The sequence below is a fragment of the Arachis hypogaea genome, chromosome 6 (assembly GCF_003086295.3).
Source record: "Arachis hypogaea cultivar Tifrunner chromosome 6, arahy.Tifrunner.gnm2.J5K5, whole genome shotgun sequence".
In the NCBI taxonomy this organism is placed as follows: Eukaryota; Viridiplantae; Streptophyta; class Magnoliopsida; order Fabales; family Fabaceae; genus Arachis; species Arachis hypogaea.
Window position 1 is genome coordinate 116804726 of NC_092041.1, and position 14217 is coordinate 116818942.

Sequence of the window (14217 nt, forward strand, 5' to 3'; positions counted from 1 at the left end):
CTTCACCTCCTTCCTACTCGACGCACTCTTCGCCTCTCACTCTTGGCCTCCCTCTTCACCTCCTTCCTGCTCGACGCCGTGACGTTGCTGCCATTAACTTAGCCTCCCTTTTTTTGCTACCAACTTGCGTGCCTCTTTGTCTTCTTTCTGTCACATTCCTACAAAATAAATACCAAAAATTGTTGGAATTACTAGCAGAATTGATAAAAAATTCAACAGTAATATTATTACCACCAGCAAAAATAATTTAACGGTATAAACGTTGCCGGTAATGTTTTACCGTTGGATTTTGTCTTTTCGATGCTAATTATCGTTGAAAAAATTTGACTAAACATTGAGGAATGACCAATTTAAGGGAGACGTTACCGTAAAAAAAATATGATAGTAACGTTGGCGCTAATAATTGTATTTCGCATCATGATTACCGTCAGAATTTTTTGTTGCTAATTTCAACGGTATTTTTTTAATTTAACTTAAAAAAATAAAACGAATAACGACAAATTTATCAAATGCAAAATTCAATGATAATATTTTTTAGAATTTAAAAATAAATAATTTCATTTAATAGGTATCATCATATTTATAACCTGTTTGAGTAAATAAAAATTAATGAAAACAAAATACGCCATTAAAATAAAAAACTACACTGTAATAAAGTAATCTCATCAAAAGAAAATTATACACTAATCAAACACACTAGACTCTACGGGTCCTCATAGTTATCGTCGTCGTCATCCTCCTCCTCCTCCTAAAAGTCTCGCTCTTGGTCTTGATGCGATGGTGCTACTATGGGTGCTTGTGTTTCGTCAAGTGCAGATGAGAATGTGTTGCCTCCAGCACCGCTGTCCCCTGCATGCATTTGCTTGTAGTAGATATCCATCTGCTACCGCATGCGTTGTATGTTCTGCAGCTCCTCTCTAAGCCCTTGCCGCAGGGATTTTGCATCCCGAGCATCCTTCATTGCATGCGTGCAAGGAGATTCTTGTAACACCCTACTACACAAAACCTTACGCTATAGTTATAAATTAAAGGTGGTGAAACATTACGACGCCTAAAAAGAGAAAAAAATATATATGTATATATATATTCGAAAAATAATATACTAGGAGCCAATAAAGAAAGGATAACAAAACAATAATTGCATCACACTTGAACCGTTAAAGGTAACAAGCCTAGGTACAAAAGGAGATACATAGCAAGTACTAGTCTCGACATGCGAAGAAAATGCCAGTTAGAAAGTATAATACAACTCAGAAGCATACAAAATACAATTAATTTCTCTATAAATTAACCTCTAAGAGGGATATACAGTTACATATACAAAAGTGGAGAAGTAAATACTAAAATACAAAATAAAGTCCCAAAAGACAATCATCGTTTTCCACAAGAGATCCTGCACGTTCAATGAGGTGCTTCACGTCGTATATCTGTAAAATAAACAATTTCACAACGGGGTAAGAACCCGAAGGTTCCCAGTAGGGTAATAAACAATTTCTCATTGACTTGTAACTGGCTGTGTCTGAGGTATTGTCTGTTACTATCAAACCAGGATTAATTCAGGTTATGTGAATGGCTGCCTATGTCAAATATGATCAACATGGATTACATGCTTTGTTTCGGTTCTTGGCAAATTGAAACCTTTGAATTTGTCCCCCTCTTGCTTAGTCTGCTATGTTCTACTTTTTAGGTATTAATTTTTTTTTAACTATAATTGACTAATTGTTGTTAGTTAATCTGTGAACTGTGATTTTTCATTACCGTGGTTTAGAATTGTGGATAATTTTGAATAATTGTTGCTACTTTTTAGTCATTCTGTGAACCTTGCTGTTGTTACTGGGTTGAATAATTTTGAATAATTTTGACGGTTGAGATTACTGGTTGGAGTGGGTTGCTGTGATATTGTAATTGAATTGTATTGTTATTAGATAATTTTGAAGCCCTGCAATTTTTCGTCCCCGAAAACAAAAAAGAAGAGGAAAATATCAAAATGCTTTTCTTCCATCTTTGTATTTCAATCTATTGGAAAGTTGAAACCAGATCAGTTTCTGTTCATAAGATTTTTGTCCCTTAGAATTTGTGATTTTCTCTTTTAATCCCCTACCCTTGTCGTTAGTTTGTCTCTATTAAATGTTGATGTGGTAGATGAAATGCAACATGTAAGGATTGGATTTCTGTCTATCACGTCAGCATTTAACAGGACCTAAGACCAATCATCTTCTGAATTTTGCAGGGACTAAAAAAAATTAGATTTTATAGGGACTAAAAACATATTTGACCAAATTTTAAGTTCTATTACCCTCTGAAATCTTCTGTTGATGTGAAATTGTGCTTTCTCATGAAGTCTTTAAGCTCATCACATAGTTTCTTCACAAGACCATAGCCATGCATTATAACAGCAGTGCACACCTATACTTTGGAAAGCTCTGCTTAGTTTTTGTCATTAACATTTCATCGCGCAGAACATGCTGTAAAAGCATAAAATTGACATCAGCTAATTAATTGAACAATGTTTTCAATATGATAAGGAGAAACTTGATAAGGCCTAATAGGCGATCATCAATCATACGTGAACAGTGTTTGGCCAAGAATATAATTTTGAATAATTGTTTTTTTTTTTTGTTATTTGACTTTTGAGTTTGCATTTGAATCTCATCATAACATTATGGTTTATGTAGTATTTTAAAGTTGGTTGATATTTTAAAGTTTGTATTAGACTATAATTATGTTTTAATGTGTTTATTTATATTTTATTTATTATTTTAGTATAAAATAATTTTTTTTGATTAAATTAGATCGAACCACTTAAATCAATGAACCAGTAACTAAATCGGTCATCTCGATGACCGGTTCGATTTTCTGAACTTTGAAAAAAATCAACCCATCCTGTATCCAAGAGGGTGATTTGGTCATTTGGCAGCCTTATCTATCTTCTTGCTGAAACGAAAACTGCAGAAAACAAAGCAAAGCATGAAAACATGAAGTCCCTCACAGTCACAGCCAGTGTTTTGAACCCCACAAATCAAACACCGGCCAACAAACTCCACTTCTTCCACTCTCACTCTCTCTCATTCTCACTCTTCTTCCCACACACGTCATCAAACTTGAAATGCCACCATCAAACGCCAATCATCACAGCATGCTCTTCTTCTTCTTCTCCGATCGAAATCGACATGGTGAAGAACAACCAAGGAATCTACACCCCTAAGCACCCCAAAGTAGTCGTCCTCTGGGACCTCGACAACAAGCCCCCACGAGGACCCCCATACGACGCCGCACGCTCCCTCACGCGCCTCGCAACTCACCTCGGCAACGTCGTCGACATCTCCGCCTACGCCAATCGCCACACATTCATCCACCTCCCGCAGTGGGTCCTACAGGATCGCCGGCAGAGAAAGCACCTCGACGTGCTGGAACGGAAGGGCCTGGTGGTGCCGTCAGAGCCCTACAGGTGTTCCGTCTGCGGGAGAAAATGTCGCACCAATCTGGATCTGAAGAAGCATTTCAGGCAGTTGCATGAACGAGAGAGGCAGAAGAAGCTTAATCGGATGAAATCCTTGAAAGGGAAGAAACGGCAGCGTTTTAAAGAGAGGTTTATTCAGGGGAATGAAAAGTATAATGAGGCTGCTAGGTCTCTCATCAGGCCCAAGGTTTCTTTCTTTTCTTTTTCTGTTAATCATCCTTGTTTTTATTTTGCTTGCTAAATGTTAGTGCCATGTAATGCTGTTCATTTTTATGCATTGTTCTAGAATCATAACCAATTTGCTAGATTAGTCAGATTTCTGACAATAATAATAATAGGGTTCGGGTGTTACAAAGATGAAAAAAGAGACTACTTAGTTGATGATAATCGTATTATCAATGGGGTGATATTTCATCTGCACCAGCAACTATCTTGTATGTTAAGCTGAAATGTCATTCCATTTATGGTATGAGCATAATCCGTTTGAGCACTCTATGAAAACCTAATAGTTTCACAAATTATGTTGGATACACACCATTATACATCAACTTATCGAAACAAAGTAAAGCGCAGAGTTTTACATGAAATTTCTGCATTTACTCGACTTAAAATTGGTTTGAAATATACATAAGGTTGGTGTTTACACGCCTCACTGTAGTTATGATGAACAATTTGTTTCTGTTCCATTATGCAAACTTTTTCAGTCACATATTGTCATCGCTTTCTATATAGTATATTAGTATTTTATATTTTGTTTCTTGTAACACAAGATTGGTTATGGGCTAGCTTCAGAGCTGAGGAGGGCTGGGGTATATGTGAAGACTGTGGAGGATAAGCCTCAGGCTGCAGATTGGGCATTGAAGAGGCAGATGCAGCACTCAATGACCAGGGGGATTGATTGGCTGGTTTTGGTTTCAGATGATTCGGATTTCGCAGAGATGTTGAGGAGAGCAAGAGAGAGGGAATTGGGGACAGTGGTCGTTGGGGATTGGGATAGGGCACTGGGGAGGCACGCCGATTTGTGGTTTCCTTGGATTGATGTTGAGAATGGGAATGTCTCGGAGAAGGATCTGGTGATCGAGAACAGCAGGAGTAGGGCTCGAAGGGACGGTTTTGTCGTGGAAGAAGAAGATGATGATGGGTTTTTTTCATTGTCGAGATTTGACAGTGGTGGTGGTCATGGGAGTAGTGATTTGGATGAGCTTGTAGATGAACTTGCAGCAGCGAGGACTGATTTTACTGCGGCAATTTCAGAGGAGGATGAAGACGATTATCTGTTGGGGAGTAGTGAGGATGAATACATAGAAGATTATGATGAAGACAGTGATCAAGAAGATGATGGGTTCTATTGACATGGCAGCTATGAACCAATGATTGATTCTTTTCTATGAGCAATTCTTATTATAGCGTCTTGGAATCTCTGTATATATTCTTGTGGAAAGCTAAAATGTGGACCAAAAAGGAAACAATTGTCACTTTTTTGGACCTTACGGTACCAAAAAGTGGTGGGAATGATCTTATCTTTGGAGGATTGAAATGAAGTACCAGTATTTTTTTAAACAGGGATATGTTGGTTTCAGAGTCAAATTTTTTTATTGGAGGAGGAATGGGAATAACCAATTGAATGGAGGATAATGTTATGTGGCAACTTGAACTCATGGCATCTATAGCTGATGGAGTATGGTTCCTCCTGCTATAAAAATGAGGTCTTTGTTTTAACGATGCTGCCTGCAATTCTTTTTTCTTCAGCATTCTGCTATAGGTAGTGCTGGTTCAAGATTCAAGCTTTTGAATGGTATATATTTACTGTGAAGCATTTCAAATTATTTTTTTCTTATTAATAAGACTCTATTTATTTCCCAAGTATATTATAACCATATTTAACAGAGAAATTGAAGGTTTTTGTGTCATATATTACATGCTTTAGTAGTTCTATGTGATTATATTATGTTGTTTGCATTGCGGGTTCTGACTGTAAAGTTGTGTGGGGGACAAAACTGAAATGCATGATTTTCAACTTATCCTAGACCACAATCAAAATCAAAATTTGAGTTATAGCCAAGTATCTTCTTATCTTACACCAAAAATATTATTATTCATGAGGTTCCGGATTAGTATTTGGTTTACAAGCTAATGAAGCTATTGTGGGGTTCACTTTTGATGTTTACACTCAGAAATAGGTACAGATATCATTTATCTTTTTCTAGCTAGATCAATGAATTTCTGTCAATAATATTAAACACGTCTAATGAAAAAGAAGACAACAAATGGCAACACATAGGACCAAGAGTTTGACCTTGTGAACAAGCACTTTTCATTCTTGTGAACAAATATGAGTGCTTGTGAAGGGATTTTAAAGTTTTTCACCTTCATTATGTGGTATGGTTCAAGGGTTTCCCTAAATTGGAACACAGGTAGGGCTGGCAATGGGTAGGGTAGGGTAAGGACCAAACCCTAATCCTACCCGCGGGTTGAAAATTTTATTAAAACTCTACTCTACTTTACCTGCATCCTAAAATTCTAAACCCTACCTTACCCTATTCTACCCACAGAAATATCAAATTTTTTCAAAGTAAATATAAAATTCAATCATTTCAAATTTTATACATATTAATAACATAAAAAATAAAAAACTAATGCTCTAAATTATTAAATTAACTAACTAGTTCTAATGGTTGTTCATTTATTGTAAGTTATTATATAAAAGAGGTTGTGGGTTCAACTCTCACTTCCTTCACTATATACCTAATTTTTATAAAGTATGTATTACATATAAGGTGCGGGTAGAGTAGGGTAGGGTACACTCTAAACCCGTACCCTACCCTACCCGCAGACATACCCGAACTGTACTCTACCCTATGGATACCCGCGGGTAGGATATGAATTGTCAACCCTAAACATAGGATATGATATTGGAATTAAGTCAAATTAATCTAGTTTTTAGTAGTAGAATTTCTTTTTTGTGTATTTTTAGCAGAGATAGCTTTTATTGACAAACAGGTGGAAAAATTTTCATTTTTAAAGAAACAAAAAAGGGTTTTGGTAGTGGCTAAGGATTGAAAAATTAGGTATGAATAGACTTTCTATCATATGTGTGTACATAGAAATAACGAGGCATATTCCATAAGGATGTTATTGCAAATATTTCCACAATCAAACTGATATTTTAATTCTTTTAAGGACTAATGTGAGGTTTATTTCATCAAATAATATGACCAATCACCACATTACATGAAACATGATAACAAAGAGAATACAAGAGAGCTCCCAAATAAGTTAATGAGTTATAGTTCAAATGGCATAGTCTCCCCATATGGTCATATTCAATTAAGAGGTTGCAGGTTCGAATCTCCTATTTATGGTAAAAAAAAAGAGAGCTCCCAAATAATAATGAAGAAGAGAGGAAGGGAAAGAATATTTGATCAACATACAAATAGTAATACCTCACTACAAATTAAAATAAGCCAATAAGCTTGGTAAGACTAACATGTAAATAATACAAAATTAAGGATATAATGAGTATTAGAGAAAGATAAACTGAACCAAGAGTAATGGGATTTGCTCATTTGTCTTTTAGCCGCTGCAAAGCATATGAAGTTGAAACTTTAAAGCTCTGAGTCATTTGTCCCACTCTTTGAGGTGTCTTTGTTAAAATAAAATAATTTGATGCTTATCTTTATGAAGTATGAACGATTCATGAAGCTTTGCAAGCTTTTGTACACAGCCGTTTAACATGTACTTTTATCTATTTCACAAATTTAATTTAAACTAATTGAAATCTTTAATTACTTATAATGTTAATTAGTTTATAAATATAAAACAACACTCAAAGTCGTGGTTATATAATTACAAAAAACATTTCTCTTATCTTAGTATTATCAAGAAACTAGTCTAAAAAAATGCATCACAATAATCTTGAGCTATATGTGTTCAAAATTTTGATAAAATAGACTTTTTAAGAAAAGTATAGGTAGACAATGAATTTAATGACTAATAAGTGACATATATGGTAAGTTGGTAACTTTTTTTTTTCTATTTGTGATTTTTGTGATTTTCGTTGAGGTGTAGTGTATTTTTATTTTATTGGATCAATTTTAAAGTCTGTTATTCACATTATTTACGAAAGTCATTGTCTATCTATAAAAAGTGTTAAATAACTAAGATTAGTAAAGAATATTTTTTGAAGGCTAAAAAAAAAAAAAAGTATATATTCAACTGGAGAGAAAGCTAGGTCTGCCGACTGAACTTCTTTTCCATGTTGGAAAAATCATCACTAATTTCTTCTTTAGTCTCAAATTGCAAGCTGAATGAAATTTCGCCTAACTTATTATTTAAGATAATTGAGATACAATCACTTTTGTCATTTTCTTGTGTACGGTTCTACAAAATATAGAAATTATTTTCTTAACTTTTTCTTAAAGCAAACATAATTTAATTTTATTATTATTCTTTTTATTATTATTATTAACAAACATCCAAATATAATGCAACAGAAACTGAATTAACTGGTCGTTTTGATAGTCACCAAAAAAAAAAAAACTGGTCGTTTTGATAATTGGAAGAAAAGAAGAAAATGATATCTACCGTTGAAAATGAAGCTTTGGTGAATGCCTTTAAATTTCATATCATGCTGATGATGATGACAACCCAACATCCGACAAATGTAATTACTAATTAATCAACCAATTAATTAATTAACTTACTAACTAGAAATTAATTAATTTATTAATTATTATACTTACATTTGTAAGACTCCATTTATTTTTTGAATAATATTAAAGAGACAAAAAAAACAGTCAAAATTTACTTTATTTAATATTTATTAATTATAGTATTTAGTATTCATTAATTGTCATAATAATTAATTAATACTAAATAAGATAAATTATGACTATTTTTTATTAATTTTTTTTGTTACCAAACTTTTCGGTTGTTTCTTTACAAACACTCCTATTTTAAAATAATTGTGTAAAGTTAAAAAACAGTGAAAGAATTTTGTTAATGCGTAGGTGTACGGATAGATAAAAATTATTAATTATACTTGCTTAATAACTATCACAATTAAGTTGTTATCGAGAGAAATTAAAACAAACAATATATTTTGAGTTAAACAATATAGAAGTCAATATTACTCAATTAAGAATTTATGATAAAGTTATTGGTGACTTGGGTTTAAAAAAACATGCGAGAATCTTTCCAAACCCTTGAGATGCTACTATTATTGAGGCTCGCCTTTCACCTTTAAAAAAAAACACCTTGTGCCATTATATATTTTAAAATATTAATAAACGTATATATATAGAGAGAACAGTGAAATCTCAGGACAATTGACTTCACGTAAAATTGATAATTGAAGAAAATCGTTAGATGATTTGAATAAATTTGAATTTTTACCGTATAAAACAAATTAAAAAAAAAAAATAATGCGAAAGAATTAGTAGTAATTGATTGATTAATGGAGGCCACTTTACAAAAAAGTCTAAGCACATCAAAATCAGTGTCAATGCAAGTGGATAATGATGAGCATTTCTTTATTAATAATTCGAAGTTAACCAATGAACTATATTGACAAATTTGTTATAAAACAAAACGTTATTTTTGTATGGAATTCTCTACACATCATAATACAGCCTTCATCAAAATATACTTAATGGTGAACCGGTTTTTGAACCAGACCGAATCTTGAATACTACGAATAATTACAAATATGAAAGATATAAATGCTGATAAATATATTCATATAAGAATAAAATGACAAAGAAAAGTATATGATACCAATATATTATCTGCCAACTTATTACCAACAATAATTAATTATTATATTTTAAATACATATATAAAGAGACACATCTACAAAATATATTTATAAAGACACTTTTATTAAACACAACCATAAAAAAGATATTTTTATTAGACACATCCACGAAGACACTTCTATAAAACACAGTTATAAATAAGAGTTGACAGAAATTGGCAGATATGTTGTTGGTAACGTAGTGAAAGATAATTTTTGTATGTCAAAAATATTCTAACAGATCAATTATATAACTAATATTTGAGTATTTTTGACACACAAAAATTATCTTTCATAATTATAATTATTATTTTATTCTTATATAGATATATTTATCAATATCTATATTTTTTATAAGTACAAATCATCATTTATTCTGAATACTACATATAATGAAACGAATAGTGATGAAGTTTAGAAGCAAGAAAAGAAAAAAGCTAAGAAGGACGCCCTCAAACTCAAGTATGTATTCTCCATTACACGTGTATGTGTTACTTCCATTATTGCGTGGACGCAAAGTTATATATTCTATTCTACTTGCATCCTTATATTCATGATTCCAAATGCATCTCTTCGTGTATATATTCATCTATCTATATCTATATATTACCACCGACTTCACTCTTCTCTTTGATTGCATCCACCTGTCCCCTTGTTTTCCACCAACCAAAAATTCATTAACATCATCATCATCATCATCATTGCATGACCAAACTCCAATATATATATATATGAGTATATATATAAACGTTATTACCGCAATTGCTAATTAAATTACTTATGTTTTAAGCCATCATGTATAAACTCAACCCCCTATTCTATCTCCTGGACCTTATAATATATATAGCGTAACATATCAATAACATGAGAAATAACATTAATATTATTTTCTGACACAAAACCTAATTAGATGCGTCACTAATTGGTATTTTTTAATTAATTAATTAATTAAAGTGGCGTAAGTAATATTAATATATATATGGTGATTATATATATATATATAGTAGCGTTTGTTTTGAGCTACTGAGACAGAGACTGAGAGACTGAGATTCAGTATTGTATTTGTTAGTTCAGAGACTGGTACTAAAATTTCTGTCTCTGTCTCTAAAATTTCAGTATTTTAGTACCTCCAAAAAGTAGGGACACAGAAAACTGAAATTTTTAGAGATGGAGACCGAAACTTTAATAACATTTTATACCTAAAATACTTTCATTTCAATTAATTAATTCCAATTTTACCCTTTGTGCAAATTAAATTAGAATTTCATTCTTGTTTCAATTCCTGTCTCCGATTTTGTACCAAACAGAATACTGAGATTTATTTCAATTCCTTTCTCTTAGTCTCTGTCTCTCATTCTTAGTCTTTCCGTTTCTATCTCTCTACCAAAGGCTACCATATATATATATATATATATTAATATGATTATTTTTTGAATATCAATATATATGGTGATTCAATCAAAACCACCCAGATATAAAGGTTATTTGTCATATATATATATATATATATATATACATGATAAAAAGAAAAAAAAAACAACTATGAACCCTAAATTAAATAAGACTCAAGCTTTGTTCTTCTTTCTACTGTATGTTCATAGAAACCACATATTTGCCATAATATACCATACAAAAAATACTAGGAAAACACAAAAGCAGGGTGTGCTTTCATTTATTTAATGTTATTATTAGAATGTATTTTAATTTGTTCATATATATATATACTTATGTATGTATACATATATGTAGATATAGTTGAGATGGTTACTTGTGATGTTTTGTGTCGGCCACCATTGAATTTAATTTATCTCGAAGGAATTAAAATCAACGTGGCAACCCCCACAACACGACACGTTGAAAACTCATTTTCTCTCTCCTTTCCCTACAAACTACTTATCATTCTATATAAATACAATAATGATAATATTTTCCATCCATCTTCATAGATATAAAAAAAATATAGTATCACCGGGAGAAACCATTGTTGTTGTTCTAGGTCTAAATAGAATAATCTTCCCTTCAAGTTTTGATACCCCTATAAATATCCACATAACCCACATGCTTGTTACTTTGTTAGATAGGGTTTGATGTTATATATAGTACGTAGCCATAGATTTCTAAACATGGAAGATAGGAATTATTTTTGTTCTACTAACTCATCAGTGATAAGTCGGAATAGAAATAATAGAAGTAGAAGTGATAACAGAAGTCCTGGTAAGACGAAATCAAAAGTTCAAAAAGAAAAATCAAACAAACCCTATAGAGGGATAAGGATGAGGAAGTGGGGAAAATGGGTGGCGGAGATTCGAGAACCTCACAAGAGGTCAAGAATATGGTTAGGCTCGTACATTACACCGGTAGCGGCCGCGCGAGCATACGACACGGCCGTGTTCTACCTCCGAGGCCCCTCGGCCCGGCTCAACTTTCCGGAGTTGTTGTTTCAAGATGAAGGAAACAAGGATGGTGGTTGTTTGGAACCAGAATGCGACATGTCAGCAGATTCCATACGCAAAAGAGCAACACAAGTTGGAGCAAGAGTGGATGCTCTCCAAACAGCACTTAATCATGCATCTTCCAACAATAATATTAATAATTGTTCATCAACTTCCTCTCTCCTTCAGAAACCTGATTTAAATGAGTTTCCTAAACCTGATGATGAAGGAGATTCTCTTGCTTTCTAGTATTTTATTGTATGGTTGGAAATATCTATCAATATTATATATATTCATATATATATAATGAATTTGTGTCTATATATTAACCCTTTTTACTTTTTTTTTTTTGTCTTCAAGCTTTTTCTCCCTTTTTAGAAAGATAAAAACTCAGGTGTAGTCGACTTTACGTGAAGTTAATGCCTGAGAGCCGTTAGATGATTTGACTGATTTAACTAAATTTTCATCTAACGGCTCTTAAATATCAACTTAACGGCTCTTAAATATCAACTTCACGTGAAGTCGACTTCACTTGAGTTTTTACCATCTAGAAAATATACGTGTATCATTCATAGTAAAAATTGGGGTATGTATATCAATAGGTTTTGTTTTTGATAATGTTATTGAGCACACAAATTATTGTTTAAGGCTTCTACTATATATTAGCAAATGCTAGCTAGTATAAGTTTCCCTGTGCTACGATTCACATTATCATGCATACAAAAATATTCGTATCTTTTTGGAATATATAAAAAATTTAATTTTAATACTTTTATCATATAAATCTTTTATATAATTATTTAATTTAATATATATATATATATATATATATATATTAAATAGTAAGTTTAATAATATATTGATGTATCCTTAATCTGTAGATACTTTAGGAAACATACAAAAAGGTTATCTGTTAACAAAATTTTATTCAGTAATAATATATAAAAATTAAATTAAAAAAATATTTAAAATTTATTAAAATTTATTATTTTTTGTTATTATTTATTAGTTTTGATCATTGTTTTTAGTTATTAATTTAATTTTTTTAATTTAATAATTTAATAATATATTTTTAGTTTATATTTTTTAATATTAATAATTAATTATTAGTTAAAAATAATAAATTTTATAAGTTTTTTAGTATTTTTTATTAGATTCCATCTGTATAAATGTAAGTTATTATTGGTTTGGTAAGTGTAAAATAGCAAGTTGGCCACTAAATGTTGATGGGTCGGTGGGTTAAATTTTATCCTAGAAATTAGTTCATGAAACTGAACTGCATGTTGTTGTAGTATTGGAGATATCTCTTTGTACTTTTCATGTAAAAGCAAAGAAGAAATTTTCGTTCGGCTCCCTTTGATAATTTTGTCACTTAATTAAGGCGGCTTGCTTTTGTCTTTGTTGTTTTCTCTTTTTAATTAATTAGTTTTGATTATTTCTAAAATTGATTTTGCAACCACAATTCGTCGGTGTGAAAAGAGTCAAAAGGGAATGAAGATGAGACAACAAAAGTGGCCAAACAAAGCCAACATTTTTAGAAGAGAAATATTAGAGGATTTGGTTTTAGTTGATAGGGAGTTATTAATATTTAAAAGTATAAATTAAAAATATATTATTAAATTATTAAATTAAAAAAATTAAATTGATAATTAAAAATAATAAATTTATACCAAATATAGGAGTTAAGAATTTAAAAATAAATTTTCACATAATCAAAATTTGAAGAGATGCAACATGAAGTATAAGTTTAAGAATGAAAAGAAATCAAAATTCAAAGGAATACAGCATGAAGTACAGATTTAAAAAAGATAGGAGTTTTGTATTATTAATAATTGTAACATTTTTTATTGAGGTTAATGTTTATTTTGAAGGGGAGGAGAAGAAAGAGTCGGGTGTTTAGGCGAGGTCGTCAAAAAAGAGCCAGTGGTCGACGGATAGGGAGAAAGTGGCAGCGGTGGTGAGTGGGGTGACAGAATCGCAATCGAAAAGGTAATTGCCGATAAAAGAAAAGGGATGAGAAAGGAAAAGAGTGGATAAAGAAAAGAGGAGGAAGAAAAAGAAAAGAGTAGTGCAGTGAATGAAGAATATGATTAAGAAAGTGAAGAAAAAAGTCAATAACTGTTTTGTCTCCTCGCATACGTAGACGTCGCACATACACGTGTATATTTAACAACCACATGTGCAAGATAAAGCGTTAACTCAGCATTTTTCGTTAGTGAATCATGCCGAAAATTGTTTTGAAAATTATTTTGGCCAACGAAAAAAAGACTACGAAGATCAATATGTATATTAATTTTTTTCAAAGACAACAATATCTGTTTTTAAAATTCTCGAAAATAGATTTGGTTAATTACTCTATGTTTTACACACACAAAACACTGCAAAATACTACAAATGAACCAAGCATGTATGGGTTTTTTTTTTTTGTTTGTCTTACACAACATAGACCAACTCACACACCCACCTCTACTATTATTCTATTAGCATGGTTCTATATTCTTTCATGAGAATTTGAACCCGGTGTAGCTCCA

The 14217-nt window shown here is 31.7% G+C and overlaps 2 protein-coding genes across 2 annotated transcripts; both read left to right on the plus strand.

The window, feature by feature from the left end:
• Positions 1 to 2864: 2864 nt before the first annotated feature.
• On the plus strand, positions 2865 to 5372 carry LOC112756111 (uncharacterized). The gene is made up of 2 exons (XM_025804549.3): positions 2865 to 3647; positions 4231 to 5372. The coding sequence occupies exons 1-2, from the start codon at positions 2976 to 2978 to the stop codon at positions 4810 to 4812; spliced, it is 1254 nt and encodes a 417-aa protein (XP_025660334.1). The 5' UTR covers positions 2865 to 2975; the 3' UTR covers positions 4813 to 5372.
• A 5820-nt stretch (positions 5373 to 11192) lies between these two features.
• On the plus strand, positions 11193 to 12007 carry LOC112756112 (ethylene-responsive transcription factor ERF011-like). The gene has a single exon (XM_025804550.3). The coding sequence runs from the start codon at positions 11342 to 11344 to the stop codon at positions 11933 to 11935; it is 594 nt and encodes a 197-aa protein (XP_025660335.1). The 5' UTR covers positions 11193 to 11341; the 3' UTR covers positions 11936 to 12007.
• Positions 12008 to 14217: the final 2210 nt, after the last annotated feature.